This window comes from Nicotiana attenuata, unplaced genomic scaffold, assembly GCF_001879085.1.
Source record: "Nicotiana attenuata strain UT unplaced genomic scaffold, NIATTr2, whole genome shotgun sequence".
NCBI classification, from domain to species: Eukaryota; Viridiplantae; Streptophyta; class Magnoliopsida; order Solanales; family Solanaceae; genus Nicotiana; species Nicotiana attenuata.
In genome coordinates, this window is record NW_017670770.1 from 334144 (window position 1) to 348989 (window position 14846).

The 14846-nt window shown below is 39.2% G+C and overlaps 1 protein-coding gene across 1 annotated transcript; it reads right to left on the reverse strand.

Annotated features, from left to right (window-relative positions):
- Positions 1-268: 268 nt before the first annotated feature.
- On the reverse strand, positions 269-1169 carry LOC109243165. The gene has a single exon (XM_019410067.1). It carries the CDS (start codon positions 1086-1088, stop codon positions 330-332), a length of 759 nt encoding a protein of 252 aa, XP_019265612.1. The 5' UTR covers positions 1089-1169; the 3' UTR covers positions 269-329.
- Between the last annotated feature and the right edge of the window lie 13677 nt (positions 1170-14846).

The window sequence follows — 14846 nt, forward strand, 5'->3', positions numbered from 1 at the left end:
TTGTTCTTATTCATCAATGCTTGGTCCTTGTTAAGTCTGGTATCGAGGACGAATATCTCATTAAGGCTATTGTTAAGTGCGGAATCATCCTCCTCAAGTGGTTTGATAATTTACTGCATCTTTTATTTGTTTAATATAACATAATTTATCATTTGTATCGAAGTAATCCGCATATCCTTAAAACCACTTATAAATTTGTTGTTATCCGTTTTTTAGGGTAAACAAATTGCTATCCGATTTAAGGGTAAACACTTTACTTTAAAAGATGTTCAATCAAACCATTTGTTCTTCTATATTAAGCAAATAATTACATATGGAGACAACCAGAGCTATTCACGACGAGTCATGTACATTGAAATTGGATCATCTAGCCCTGAGCAACCAAGTAAACCTTGTTTGTACGGTAAGAAGGTTTTCTTCTTCATCTCTTTCAACACTTCCCTCTTCATCTTGTAATGCAACTCATGAGCCGAAATTGGTACCTTCCTCCTCCTGGAGCTCGGTACCGCTGATCCCACATTACTACTATTCGATTTAACATTTTCTTGACGGGCTTTCTTCACCAACTCATACTTGTTCAACTCTTCTAAATTGCTAGTTGCTCGACTCTCAGAAGCACTTCTGAATAGCAATAAGTCTGTCAGCTTCCATTTTCTGTTCCAGAGTGATATCAATGATGAAACTGAAGACGAATCCGAAGAAGAACAAGCAGCAGTAGCAGAGGTCTCTGTGTTTTCTTGATCAATGTTTTCATTGTGATCAAATAATAGCAAATCAGAAACTCTCAAAGGAGATAAAGATCTTGTTGCTTTGTGCCTGCTGCTGGGACTTGAAGAATTTGAAGAATTTTGAGTTCTTTCCCTTCCACGACTTTCATTTTGACTTAAAGGCTTGATTCTTCCTCCATCAAAGAGCTCATCAGCTGCTGATATTGAGCTTTTCTCCAACTCATATCCACTAAATTCAAAAGTAAAACCATCATCAAAACGTTCAGGACTTGAAGGAGCACTTATATAAGGAGTAGTACAAGCACTGTCGTCCAAGTTGAAAACGGCAAGTGGTGATGGCAACATCATTTTCATCTCCATTGTGAGCACTTTCTTTGGTGAGAAAATAGGAAATTAATTAGCTTGAGAAACTGGAGAAGAGTGGATGATGATATATATAGAAATATATAGGTACATGCAGGGTAGAGTGAGTGGAAGTTTGGAAAGAGGAAGGAAAGTGATATGATTTGATTTTAATTGATGATATAATAACAGGTACGAATATGCTTAAACAAATATTAAATCAGAGGAGGACAAAAATTTTTAATGATTAGATTATTATATTTAGTTTGTTTCGGTCAGAGAAGTGCTGCTATATTCACCAATCACCATTAACCTTCTATTTGGATTATTACTATATTTTGAAGCAGAGGATGACAACATAAAATTTTGGTGATTAGATTAAAAAAAAAAATAACATAGACATTTCGATTATTATATTTAGTTGGGTTAGTTAGGGTCAGAGATGTACTGCTGATGATATATTCACCAATTACTGTACTTTAACTTTTAATGTAAAGTGGGAATAAAAAATGAATTAAACATAACCTTTCTCAATTACCAACTAGCAAGTTAAGGGATGGAAAGGAAAACTATAGAGAAAATAGACACGAAAAAAAATTAATTAAGGAAAAATAAAGAATATACTCAACTTTTATTTTCTTTATTTTGTTAAAGATAAACTCTAGATGGAAACAAATTAGTCAGCTTTCCATGTCGGCTAGACAGAAATAAAATATTTCATGTAAGAGAACCTTTTGTTTAAATTCCAAGACTGACTTTTGGTTATTTGTGACTCAACTTTTCCAAAAACTAATTGAAAATTCATAGCTTATAAATGATATTGTTTCTTACTTATACTTGAAGCACTTTTCCAAGACTGTCTTCTAAAATTTCTGCAGATACTTGAAGAAAAAGTAACATCGTCATCATTATTAACACAAAGTAAAAGTTAAAATTATTATCATTATCAATGTTGTTGTTGTCGTCCAATGTCTTAAGTAAACTAATACTGTACAAACCAAGATCCAGTGTTTGCTAGGGGAAAAACAAATACTACAGACTAGACGAAAAAACTGTGAATCTAACTTGACTTCTGTGATCTAACACCATTAGCTCTTTGAATTGTCTATACGAATCAAAAATTAACTATTACTCTCCGTTTCAATTTATGTGAACATATTTCCTTTTTGGTCTGTTTTAAAAAGAATAATCCCTTTCTAAATTTGGAAACAATTTAACGTAAACTCTCAATTCTATCCTTAGTGAGAAGCTTTTATAATCACATAAATATCCTGGAACTCTTTTTGACTTGGTTAGGACCATAAATTTGAAAAGATTTCATTTTTTCTTGAACTCTATGCTTAAACAAGTTCACAAGGAGTAATGTTTTTTCTTTTATGTCAACAACTCAACATTCATCCACCTGGAGCTGCGACCACTATCCTCTTCTTTATTGACAGTTGAATTAATATATCAAGACGTGTTAAGTTATGTTATATTGAAAACATAAGGTCCCAAATTTGGTCAATCGTTTTCTTTATTTCTTGGTCTGACACGTTTTCCATTTACGTACATCTAAAATTCAGCAACTAAATGATTGTCTAATTTACTTTTTATAGGTTTGTTAGGTGAAGATATTGATAAGCTTAAATATTTTTTTCCCTATAAAACAAAAAATATATACGGGAAGCAAGAAAAAAGAAATTAAAATTTTCTTCTTTTCGTCTTTGGGTCAGCATAGCACGTGGATATTAACGGTCATCCCGATCCAATATAATTCCGCTAAGCAAGGAGTCTACTGAAGAGCCGGACCACAAAGGTCTATTGTATGCAGTCTTACCCTGCATTTTTCTAGGTGGTTGTTTCTACGGCTCGAACTCGTAACTTCGTGGTCACATGACAGTAACTTTACCAGTTACGCCAAGGCTGCTTTCAAGCACGTGAATATTAACATTATAAAACAGTAATGCATTACTCATAAGCATGCTCATGGCTGGCATTATCTTTTTAATATATCATTTGGGAAGGTTGACATTGACCAAATGGCTGCCTGTTATGTTTCTAGATGATCGATTATTGTTGAAGTAAACTTCATTACCATGCAAATACGAAATTTAAACAAAATAGATTTGACATGATTTTATATATGATATGTCCATATAGCACGTTTTCATCCTAGATTGACAGATTCATATTTCATTTAGCATCTGGTTTGAATACTTAGTACAATTGTTTTGTCATTTTTGTACTACTAGCTAGTAACTTGACTTTTGATCTCAAGACGCAGGCAGCCTTTGGAAATATTGACTTTTGATCGCAGTCTTTGTGTGGTGTAGTGGGGTAGGGGACAAGAGTCTTTTCTTTAAAAGGAACACACTCTAAAATTTTAGCTGAAACCTGTGGAATTATTCGTGAGGAGCTTGTTTACCCTAAAAAATGATTAACAATTAAATTTGTAGGCGGTTTAAAGGATATGTGATTTAATTCAAATTGTATGATCTAAGAACAACAAGTGATTAAGTTAAAGATAAAATGAACGATCAAACCAATTGTAATGTGATGATCAAGCCTGATCTTAAGTTGAACACTGAAATTCGGCCTCGATCGGACCCTCGATATGAGCTCTGTTGCGACATAAAGAAAAGAATAATTGAAGAACACTTTGAGTAATAGCTACAAGACACTATGTCAAAAACGAGCTGCGCATTCCACCTCCTCCGCTTCAATGCTCCTATCCTACTCACAAATATTATTAGAAACATCATAATGAGAGCCCAGAGAAGGGTCACAAGAATTCGGACAACCATCCCAATGGCCACCTTGACAACGACACATATTAAAAAAATTCTACTCTTAAGATTGAGATTCATAATTTTCCACATGTTTGGTCCTCCACGATATAGACAAGGTTTACCAAAATAAGAATGACCAATACTCAACCAATTCTCATTCTAAGATGCCATATCAATAAAGATAATAAAATATTAAACTAAGGTAAAATTAAAAAAAAAATTGGAAAAGAAAGTAAAAATCTAATCTAGTAAAATAGTTAATTTCTAAGACCCACAATGGCGTCAAAAACTTATTGCTCCAATACGCACACGTAAGCATACGTGGTCGGCAGGCAAAATAGGATTGTAAGTCTAGATATCGTACCCACAGGGACTTGTGATTAACTATTTACTAAATTAAACTAAGACAATTAATCAATTCGAGCAATTTTCTAAAGGATGAATATTTAACTAAAACTAATCTAGAATAGTAGACTAAAAAATTAAAGGAAACAAAAATGTAATCTTAGGGATGAATTCGATGGGAGAAAATATTCTAGATCTATGGGTTAGCTAACAATCCCGTTGAATTTTCTACTTAAGTTGTCTAATTAAATTATCTAATTAAATTATCTAATTTATTGATTGACATGGCTAATATTACCTGCAGTATTCCCCCGAAGCACTACTCGCCTATTCAAGCTATCCTAACGCCTATATTCTTATGTAATTAGGATTAACAAGAACGCATTAGTAATTCCTCTATAATAATCAAGCAAGGCAATTAGGTATATTCCTATCCTAACCGCAAATCTGTTCCCGATACTCAGGTTCATGATCTCGCTCTTCTCAATCTTATATACAATCTAAAATTCTCTCTCCCGAGTTCAATCCTAGATTCAGAGATAGTATTCAATTGGTGATCAAACAATCAAATAATTAAGTGCAAGATTGAATAAATAAACCAATATGATAAATAATACGAACAGTTCAAGCTTCAAACTACAATATTCATGTAGCACCCCACAATTCTAGAACTAATAAACTATACAGTTAAAGAAAGAGAAGAGGAAGAAAACACTGAGAATCTTTGCTCCCGTGCGTGTACTTTCCTCTCTAAGTGGCGTCTCCCCCTCCAAAATAGGTTTAGACTTGCTTTTATACGAGTTGGGGCGTCTTGGGCCGAAATAAACTTGTCCCGGATGAAATAGGAGTGAAACCTATCATACAGCACACAGGGTAGCGTGGAGCGCTAGAAATTTTTTGCTTCTTGAAGCTGGGCGACTAGTACTGCCCCACCCTACCTGTGGCGCCACACGGTCCCAATTTTTCACTTTGTTCCCTTTTTGCTTCAAATAATGCACTTTCATCCCACATTTATTCCGGATGGCTCCTACACATAAAAATACCACGAATTAGAATAAATCATTGCCTTACACATCTAAACTCTACGAAACATGAGTAAAATGTGAGGCAATATGCATATAAATATACATACTTTAAGCCGAATATCATTGATCTTCTAGAACAACCGAGAACCCTGAAGCCGATCGAATAAATAATCAACAAGTGGCAACGAATACTTATTCTTGATGGTCACCTTATTCAACTGGCGGTTATCAATGCACATTCGAATGCTTCCATCCTTCTTCTTCACAAATAGTATCGGTGCTTCCCAAGGTGACACACTCGGCCTGATGCTCCTCCTTCAACTCTCTCAACTCCGCATGGGTCATACAATAAGGCATAATAGAGATAGGTTGGGTGCTTGGTGCAAAATTAATGCGAAATCAATATCACAATCTGGTGATATGCCTGGTAAGTCAGCACGAAATACATCGGAAAACTCCCGCACCACATGCACTGAATCTATCATGGGAGTCTTTGAGGCAGATAGGCCAAACAACCCTTCTCGACCATATGTCGTGCCTTTAGGAAATAAATAACTCGACTATATGTATTACTAGATAAATGTCTCCACTCCATCCTAGGAAACTCTAGCATCACAAGGTAATAGTCTTGCCATTGTAGTCGAGAATGACGTGGTACGGAGACGACCAGTCCATACCCAAGATAACTTGGAAGTCAATCATATCGAGCAATAGAAGATCCGCTATGGTATCATACCCAAAATAAGTCACTACACTGGATTGCTAAACCCGATCTACAGAAATAGAATCACCCACTAGCATGGACACATATACAAGAACAGCCAAGGACTCACAAGATACATCTCGATAAGGAGAAATGAGATAAGAGACATAAAAATAGGTAGACATTGTATCAAATACTACCGAAGCATCTCTATAGTGGATGAAAATAATACATGTGATCACGGCGTCGGAGGCAATTGCGTCTATTCTGGCTAGAAAATCATAGAATCTAGCTGGAGCGCTACTTGATTAGCCTCCATATCTAGGGAGAACCCTACCCACCTACCCTCTGCCTTTAGTAGGCGGATAGGCAGTGCGGCAGCTGGTATGGTAATAACGGGCTTATAGCTCTGCTGCACTGCCTTGCTCCGAAGCCTTGGATTAAGCCTCCTCACATGACCAAGCTCCTCATACACGATGTAACGTCTCGATGCGTAAAATTGATGACCCTGGATCTGGGCCAAATAGCCTAAGTATCCACTAGAGGAACCTTGAATAGATGGCGGACGGTAGGTGCTCTCCGGAATGGCACTGAAGTATAGTTGCGCTGAAGCACCCTGAAGAGGTTGTGGTGCTGAAGACATAGGCCTTCTAGGGTGGCCCCTCACCAACTGAACTCTGCCCTCAGACGGGGAACTACTGAACACACCAAAATCCCGAGGTTGTTTATCCCTTGATATGACCTTTATGCCCTAGTTGAGGATATGCTTGATCCTCCGAGCAATCTCCACAACCTTGTACTAAGGAGTCCCCATCTCTACTTCAAGAGCCATTGAAACCTAAATCCTATAGTCCATGCCTCCAATAAACCTCCACACTCTCTCTGCATCTATAGGGGGTATGATAGCTACTTGAAGAGATAACTCAATGAATCTCGCCTCATAGTCGGTCAAAGATATCTGACCCTGCAGGAATCGCTGGAACTGACCCTACAAACCTCCCTCTTTGAAGCTGGGATATACTTCTCTAGGAAGAGGTATGTGAACTAATCCCATGTAAAGGGAGGTGAACCCGCTGGCCTACTCAGAAGATAAAACTGCCAACATCTATGAGCCTCCCCCTCTAGCTGAAATGTGGTGAAGTCCACCCTGTTCGACTCCACTAATCTCAAATTATAGTGAACACTGTCGAGGTCGTACAGACACCTCCATAGATGGATTTCATAAAACTGTCGTGGTCGTATGGCCCGATCATAATCATATTTCATAGCATTGCTGAGGCGTACGACCCGATACCATAGGACTAGAGAAAGTTTCCCACCAGCGAAGATACGTGCGGGTCAAAAAGATATGGAACTCTCGATCACATACGCAACATTAGGATGGGACTACAAGAGAAAAAATAATTGCTAAGTTAATCAATATCCCTCCAAAACCCAAGGCAATGAGGCTCGGTCAATACGTAAATTCTAGTCTAGTTATGAATTCAAGTAATCAAATAAGCAAGTTTAATTCGGTAGTACAGTTAAGGCATAATGTAGGTCTAACTCTACTTGACATAAACATAATATTGCTTACGGACGAACGTTCGTCACCTCATACGTACATATCACCCATATCATGTAACACATAACAAATAAAATATCTACATGGATAATTCCATCTTACAAGATTAGGCAACAAACATACCTTGCTTCCAAGTCCATTACTCGGCTCCCACACCACACTAATCACCTCAAATCGACGTCTAGCATCTCAAAAATTGTCAAAAGGACATATAAACAAATCAATGTACGCTCCAAAACTCATAATTCAACTATTAGAATCAATTTCCAAGCCAACTTGAAAAGTCCACAAAAGTCAACCTCAGGCTCACGCGCTCGAATTTTGAAAATTTTCGAAGATAACTATTCCATGTCATCGGGAACTCAAATATATAAATTACACCTAATTCCATAACCAATTTTTGTGATCAAATCTCAGTTTTAAAAAATTCTAGGTTTTTTAACAAGTTCCCAAAATTCTACTAATTTGCATGTTAAAATTCACAACTAATCCATACATCTAACTAACAATAGGCAAAAACAACTTATCTAAAGGCATTTGATGAAAATGGTCATTCAAAGATCTCCCAAATCGCCCAAAACAAGAGAAATAATGGTTAAATGAGCCTAAGTTCCGTATTAAAAATCACATTGTGCCTAGGTTTTCTTCTTCGCGATCGCAGAAGAACCATTGTGATTGCGAAGGCTATGTTGCCCCCGCCAAGAAATCCTTCATTGTGTTTGCGATGACCATTTCACTTTCACGATGCAAACCCCCCCCCCCCCCAAACCTCCACCTCTGTGGTCCATTCAGTCGCGTTCGCGAAGGCCTAAGCCTTCCAGCCCCTCCTTCCTCTTCCTTCCTCACGTTCGAGAAGAGTAACCAAGTCTTCCATCTCGTCGTGTGGCCCTCTTCACATTCGCGAAGAACAAACCACTGACCCTTCCAAAATCCTTCTTCGGGATCGCAAAACCCTCTTCATGGTCGGAAAGCACACCAGCAAAATCTATCAATTTCTAAATTGCTCCGGGTGGTCCGAAACATACCAAAGCAACCCAGGACTCCTATTTATTCTTCGAACATCCGATTTACTAGGCGTTGATAAGTGGCACCAGCGTTTTGTAGTCCGAATGGTATTACGTTATAACATAAGGTGTCTGTATTTAGTGATGAAAGATGTCTTTTCCTGGTCGTTCGGGTCCATCCGAATTTGGTTGTACCCGAATAGGCATCGAGAAAGCTAAGGATCTCGTGGCAGGCCGTCGCACCGATCATCCGATCGATGTTGGGCAACGAAAAAGAGTCCTTGGGGCATGCCTTGTTCAAATCTTTGTAGTCTACACATATTCTTAATTTATTCCACTTTTTAGGGACTACTACTATCTTTGCTAACCAATCCGGCTACTTAACTTCCCGAATGGATCATACTTTAAGCAGTTTTGATACCTTGTCTTTGACGAATGCATGCTTGACTTTGGATTGAGGTCTCCTTTTCTGTTTGACCGGTTGGAACTTCGGATCTAGGCTTAGCTTGTGAGTAGTTATTTCTGGCGGGATCCCTGCCAATTCAAGGTGGGACCAAGCAAAACAATCTATGTTAGCTATAAGAAATCCAATGAGTTTTTTCCTTAGCTCGGGACTTGACCCCGTGCCTAGGTATACCTTACGATCAGCTAGGCGCTCGATTAATATGACTTGCTCCAGTTCCTCGACCGTTGAATTGGTGGCATCGGAATCGGTGGGGGCTATAAAAGACCTGGGAACTCCATAGTCACCATCTTCGCTCACACCCTACTTTTCCAGCTCGGTCGGGGCCGGCATCGATGATTTCTATTTGGTTTCTTCCTTGGTGTAGGAAATCGGGTTATTTGATGTCGAGAGCACGGATATCAGAAACACATCAGCAACCGTGAACATTTGTTTTGCAGCTGGTTGTTCTCCGTAAACTATTTTGATCCCGCCCGGTGTAGGAAATTTCAAAGGTTGATGCAGCTTCGAGGGTACTGCCCTTATGTTGAGAATCCATGGCCTCCCAAAGAAAGAATTGTACCTCATATCTCATTCGATCACGTAAAACTTTGTATCCTGGGCGGTCCCAAGGGTGTTTACCAATAGGGTTATCTCCCATTTAGTGGTCTCGCAAGCCATGCTGAATCCATTGAAGACTCGGACTACAGGCACTATTTGGTCTTGCAGACCCAGCTGTTCCACGACCCTTGATCTAATGATATTGGCCGAGCTACCTGAATCAATTAACACACACTTAACTCAAGATTTATTTATGAGTACATATATTACCAGTGTATCATTGTGTGTTGTACGATGCCTTCAGCGTCCTCATCGATGAAAGATACGGTTCCCTCCAGTACATAGTCTCGAGTCCATTTTTCCCTTGAGATGGATACTTTAGTGTGTTTCAACATCTGTCCTTGGGGAATGTCAACTCCACCAATAATTATGTTAATGACGTGCTGAGGTTCCTCTTGCTCGATTTGTTTGTTGGCATCCCTATTTTTGAAGTGGTTTTTTGCTCGATCACTCTAAAATTCTCAGAGGTGTCCATTCTTGAATAACCGGGCTACTTCTTCCTCAGTTGTCGACAGTCTTTAGTTCTAAGGCCGTGAGTGCCAAGATATTTACACATTAGGTTGGGGTCCCTTTGGGAAGGATCAGATTGAAAAGGTCGAGGCCACTTGGAGTCTTTGATGCATCCGATGACAGATACGATGGCAGCAACATCGACGCTGAAGTTGTACTCCAATGACCTTGGCGCTTCCCTAGGCCGGATGGGCCTGTCAAAACCACTTTTTCTCATGAGTCCCCGGTTATTTTAACCTCGATTTCTTCTCATTTCACTTCTCACAGGGTTTCGTCCAGACCCATTACCTCTTAGGTCTCCATTGTATGGTTGATACCAGTCTCTTTTTTATCTTGGTTCAAGATATTTTGGATCTGTCACTAGCCCTAAAGAAATAAACGGACCCAGAAAGGGCCCCAAGCTGATCATCTTTGACCATGAATTTTAATTGGTACCGGTTATGGACGTCGGCCCAAGTTACCGTTGGATATTCTATCAGACTTTTGCTTCAACTTCTATGAAGGCAACAAGCATCGAGTATTGAGTCGTTGGGAGAAGGCCTAAATGGCCCAATCGTTCGCGATAGGGGGCAGGTCCATTCACTCAATTGGAAACCGAGACACGAATTTTCTGAGCATATCATTATCTCTTTCCTTCACTTTGAAAAGGTCTGACTTCCTGGTTTCGACCTTGATGCCTACGGCGTGTGCTTTTACAAAGGCATTTGCAAGCGTAGAAAACAAGTCAATAGAATTAGGGGGTAAGTTGTGATACCATATCATTGCTCCTTTTGACAAGGTCTCTCCGAATTTCTTCAGCAGAACGGATTCAATTTCATCATCCTCGATGTTGTTCCCCTTAATGGCGCATATGTACGGGGTCACATGTTCATTTGGATCAATCGTTCCATTATACTTTGGATCTTCAAGCATACCAAGCATCTTAAGGACCAGCTTCGGAGTTGAGCTCGGGCGAGAGGGGGGGAGTCTTTTGGACAAACTTCTTGGAATCCAGGCCTTTCAGTATCGGTGGTGCCCCCGGGATTTGATCGACCCTGGGTTGTAGGTTCTACCTTTGTGTCGGTAGCTTCGATTTTCTTTTCTCCCAATTCTACCCGTTTCGAGCATCTTTATTATCTCGGGATTGGTCCCGGATTCGGCTTCACTCAGCCTTTCTGTGATTAATTCATTTCTGCGGGTGTTTTCCGGGGATGGTTCAGGCTCAACTCTACTGGGAGCACGGGTTTGGTTCTACAACCGGTCTAGCGCTGCCTGTTGAGCATAGAATATTTCGAAGATCACCCGCAAGTTGATCCCATTGCCTTCACCATCATGCGTATCCCTGGTTGCTGACCTAGCTCCCACGCGAATATTGTTCTCTGGGTCGGTGGGTAAGTTAGCTTCGATGGCCACATGTTATCTGACATCGATTAGATCTATGATCGGGAACCCGTTGGGGTCAACGGGGTGAACATCGTTGCTGGAAACTATATTGTTGTTCTCGTCGCGGTGGCCAGACTCAGCACCAACGTTTAGGTGAGCAGACTGAGAGTTTGACATCTTGAAGTTTTCCTGAAATTAAGATCTCAAAGAACAAGAGCAAAACATAGTGTGTTGTGGAAATTAGTATCAAATAGCCACCATTATCCTTAGTCCCATGGTGGGCGCCAAACTGTTTACTCTAAAAAAACGGATAACAATAATATTTATAAGTGGTTATAAGGATACGCGGATCAATTCGATGCAAACGATAAAATGTGTTAGATTAAATAGGTAAAAGATGTAATAAATTGTCAAACCACATGGAATAGAGGGTGATCCTGGACTCGATGACAACATTGGCGAAATATTCGTCCTCGATCCCAAACTTACAATGACCAAGCACCGACTAACAAGAATAAGAACTTTGAATAACAGAGAAAACAATAGTATATTTCCTTGGTATGTGTGTGTTAAATTATGTTCAATGAATAATCAATCTCCCATTTATATAGTAGGGGAGTTTCACCCTAAGTACAATTCCATAAAAGGTAAAAATCTCATGTTTAACTAATCATCGGTTCTCTATTGATACGTGCCGAGATTTATGCTGTGATATCCGATCGGTCGCGGATATCACGACCTTCTGTTGGTCATGCTCGGTTGTCTAGTAATGTTCTCTGAAGCCTTTGAAGTTCGAACCAGACCTGTGGGTCATGGCTCGGATATTCCCGAGGGCAGTCATTTCACCCCGACCCTGGATTGAGGGGCTTCTTTCCCTCTCGTTTCTTGCTCCGTTTACTTCATCGGAAACCGAGGCATACCATGAGCTCGATTTTACCCATATACACCTATATCTATTGCTTTGTATAATATTTCTTGTAGGTGATGACCTTGGACAACAAAGTTGAAAGGCTTGTCGAGTAATAATTTGTTCTTAGCTTTTGTTGTTTATGTAGTGTTTTATCATAGTTTGTTGTGGAGAAAACTTATTGTTTCTTTAATTGGTTTTATTATTTAATGTTTCCGTGGGGAGTATACCAATTTACTTAGACTTTGACTCGAGAAAGCGAATTAAAGTAGGAAAGACTAATTAACACGATTTGGGGTTTTAAACCTAATCTAATAGATTCACATAGAGATAGGAACAATCTAAGTTGTAGCCAAAATTTGGTGTTCTTAGTGCTCTTGGTTGGGAGAGAAATAGCCAACTAGGAAGTCTTGTTAGTGCTCGGAAGAATTTAATAAAGAATTGTTACTCAAGGCTATGAACAATTGATTTAAAATCATTTAATGGTGAATTACCATTACATTGGATTGCTCTTGAGTTTCACTTCAACTGCTATGTGCCGAGGCCTCAAATATCCAAAGCTGGTTCACCCCATTGGTTAGATTAGTGTATTTCGGAAACTGTAGTTTAAACTAAAATCATACTTGATTTCATTTAGGTTAGAGTTAGTGAGTAACAATCCTTTTACATTATCAATTGTCCTTATATTAATTCCTATGGGATTCAACCCTGACTCATAATTGGGCAATGTACATTGCATACGGCCGTGTACAGTTTCTATTTAATAAGAGTGGATTTAGACGTTGTCATTGCGAGTGAGTAATTGGCATATCGGGTTTGTTTAAGAGGTAAACCTACATGTTAGTTTATATGAGTCCACCAAACTATAGAGTACCTGGTCCTCTATGGGTTCCCTCTGAGAATACTAAGGAAATAGTAAGTAAATGAGACACGGGATTTTTACGTGGAAAAATCCCAACTCAGGGGGACAAAAATCACGAACTACACTTGTAGGCTTTCGACTTCACTAACTTCTAATCACACTATTAAAAGCCACTTTGTAATGAATCTATTACAAAGACTTCAACTCAACTAACTTGTGATTCATCTACCACAAGCCACTTTGTCACTCACTAGTTACAAAGACTTTAGCTCAACTAACTTGTGATACACTTACCACAAGCCACTTTGTCACTCACTAGTCACAACACAAACTCTGAAGGTTTATGATTTTGAGTTTCCTAAAACAAGGCTTCTAAGAAAGCAAGATAGGAGTTACAATGAAGAACAAACAACAAGATTACAACTCAAATACGGACACACATTGACTCATTGTGGAACTGATCCTTAGTGGAGTTGTCTTCTTGTTCTTGACACCAGTGACTTCAATGCTAGATCAGATCTTTAATTCTTTAGAAAATATCACTAAATGCTCAAGTAAATGTCTTGTGCCTTGCACCATATAGTTATATTACCAATAAAATACCAAGGATAATGTCAATTCGTGGTTGGTACACGTCTTTTCCCAATGGGAAGTGACTGATGCACTGTTTGCTGCACTGTCGCGTGAACAATTGCAGGCAGTTACTTTTTGCAGTTGCTTTCCAGCTGTATTATTGACTTATGTTTCTGTCAGAGGAACACCAATGGATCAGGTCCCTGTCTTGTTCCTCAATTCTCTACACTTGCAGCAGTTCACATTAGTTGGAGTTCAGGCTGGAATTTGTTCTTGCAATGTAGGCCAAGTGTGTTGGGTTCCCTATCTGGTTCTTGATAATAAGTTTGTTAAATCATCAAAACATAAGGCAAGACATTGAAACCCCATAAATTCTCCCCTTTTTGATGATGACAAACATAGACATTGATAACATATATATTTAGAGGAGAGATAACCAGATAAGGTAACAGGAACTTCACAAGTTCCCCCTGACTTTATGCTTCCCCCTTAATCAAATCCCTGATTTAATTATACTTCCCCCTTTTGGCATCATTAAAAATACACAAGCAGACAATTAGCATAAAGAAGTCTAACACAACCAACTCATGCCACATATGTGCACACTACATGACAAAAAAGAGAAGCAAAACGAAAACATCATTGTACAAGCAAAAAAAAGAGTTGTTTCATTGATATGAAAATGGACTGATTAAACAGGAGCAGTAACAGTGAAATCCAAACATGCCATCACAGAAAGATAAACAAAACAAAAACAACATCCACAAAACATATTGAACAAAGACAACTGGTCACTGAGAGGTTTCGGGCACTAGAAGAGGGAGACTTGGAGAAGGAGGCAGCAATGGTTTTGAGAATCAGGTCCATACGGGCATTTGCAGACAGCTGTTAAAGCAACTATGCGCGAAGCTCAGCATTTTCCTTGGTCAAGCGGGCAACTTCTTCATGGGAAGAATTAACAGAACTAGGTGCCCCAACAGCTTGACTAAGTTGAGTTTCCAGTATGGCATTTTGAGCCCTTAACCTCCTAATCTCTTCGGCAGCAGCATTCTGTGCATTGATCAGCTGAGAGATGGTCGAGGTGCTT

Coding starts and splice junctions, on each gene's coding strand:
- LOC109243165 (XM_019410067.1), bottom strand. CDS start 1,088: ATGGAGATGAAAATGATGTTGCCATCACCACTTGCCGTTTTCAACTTG.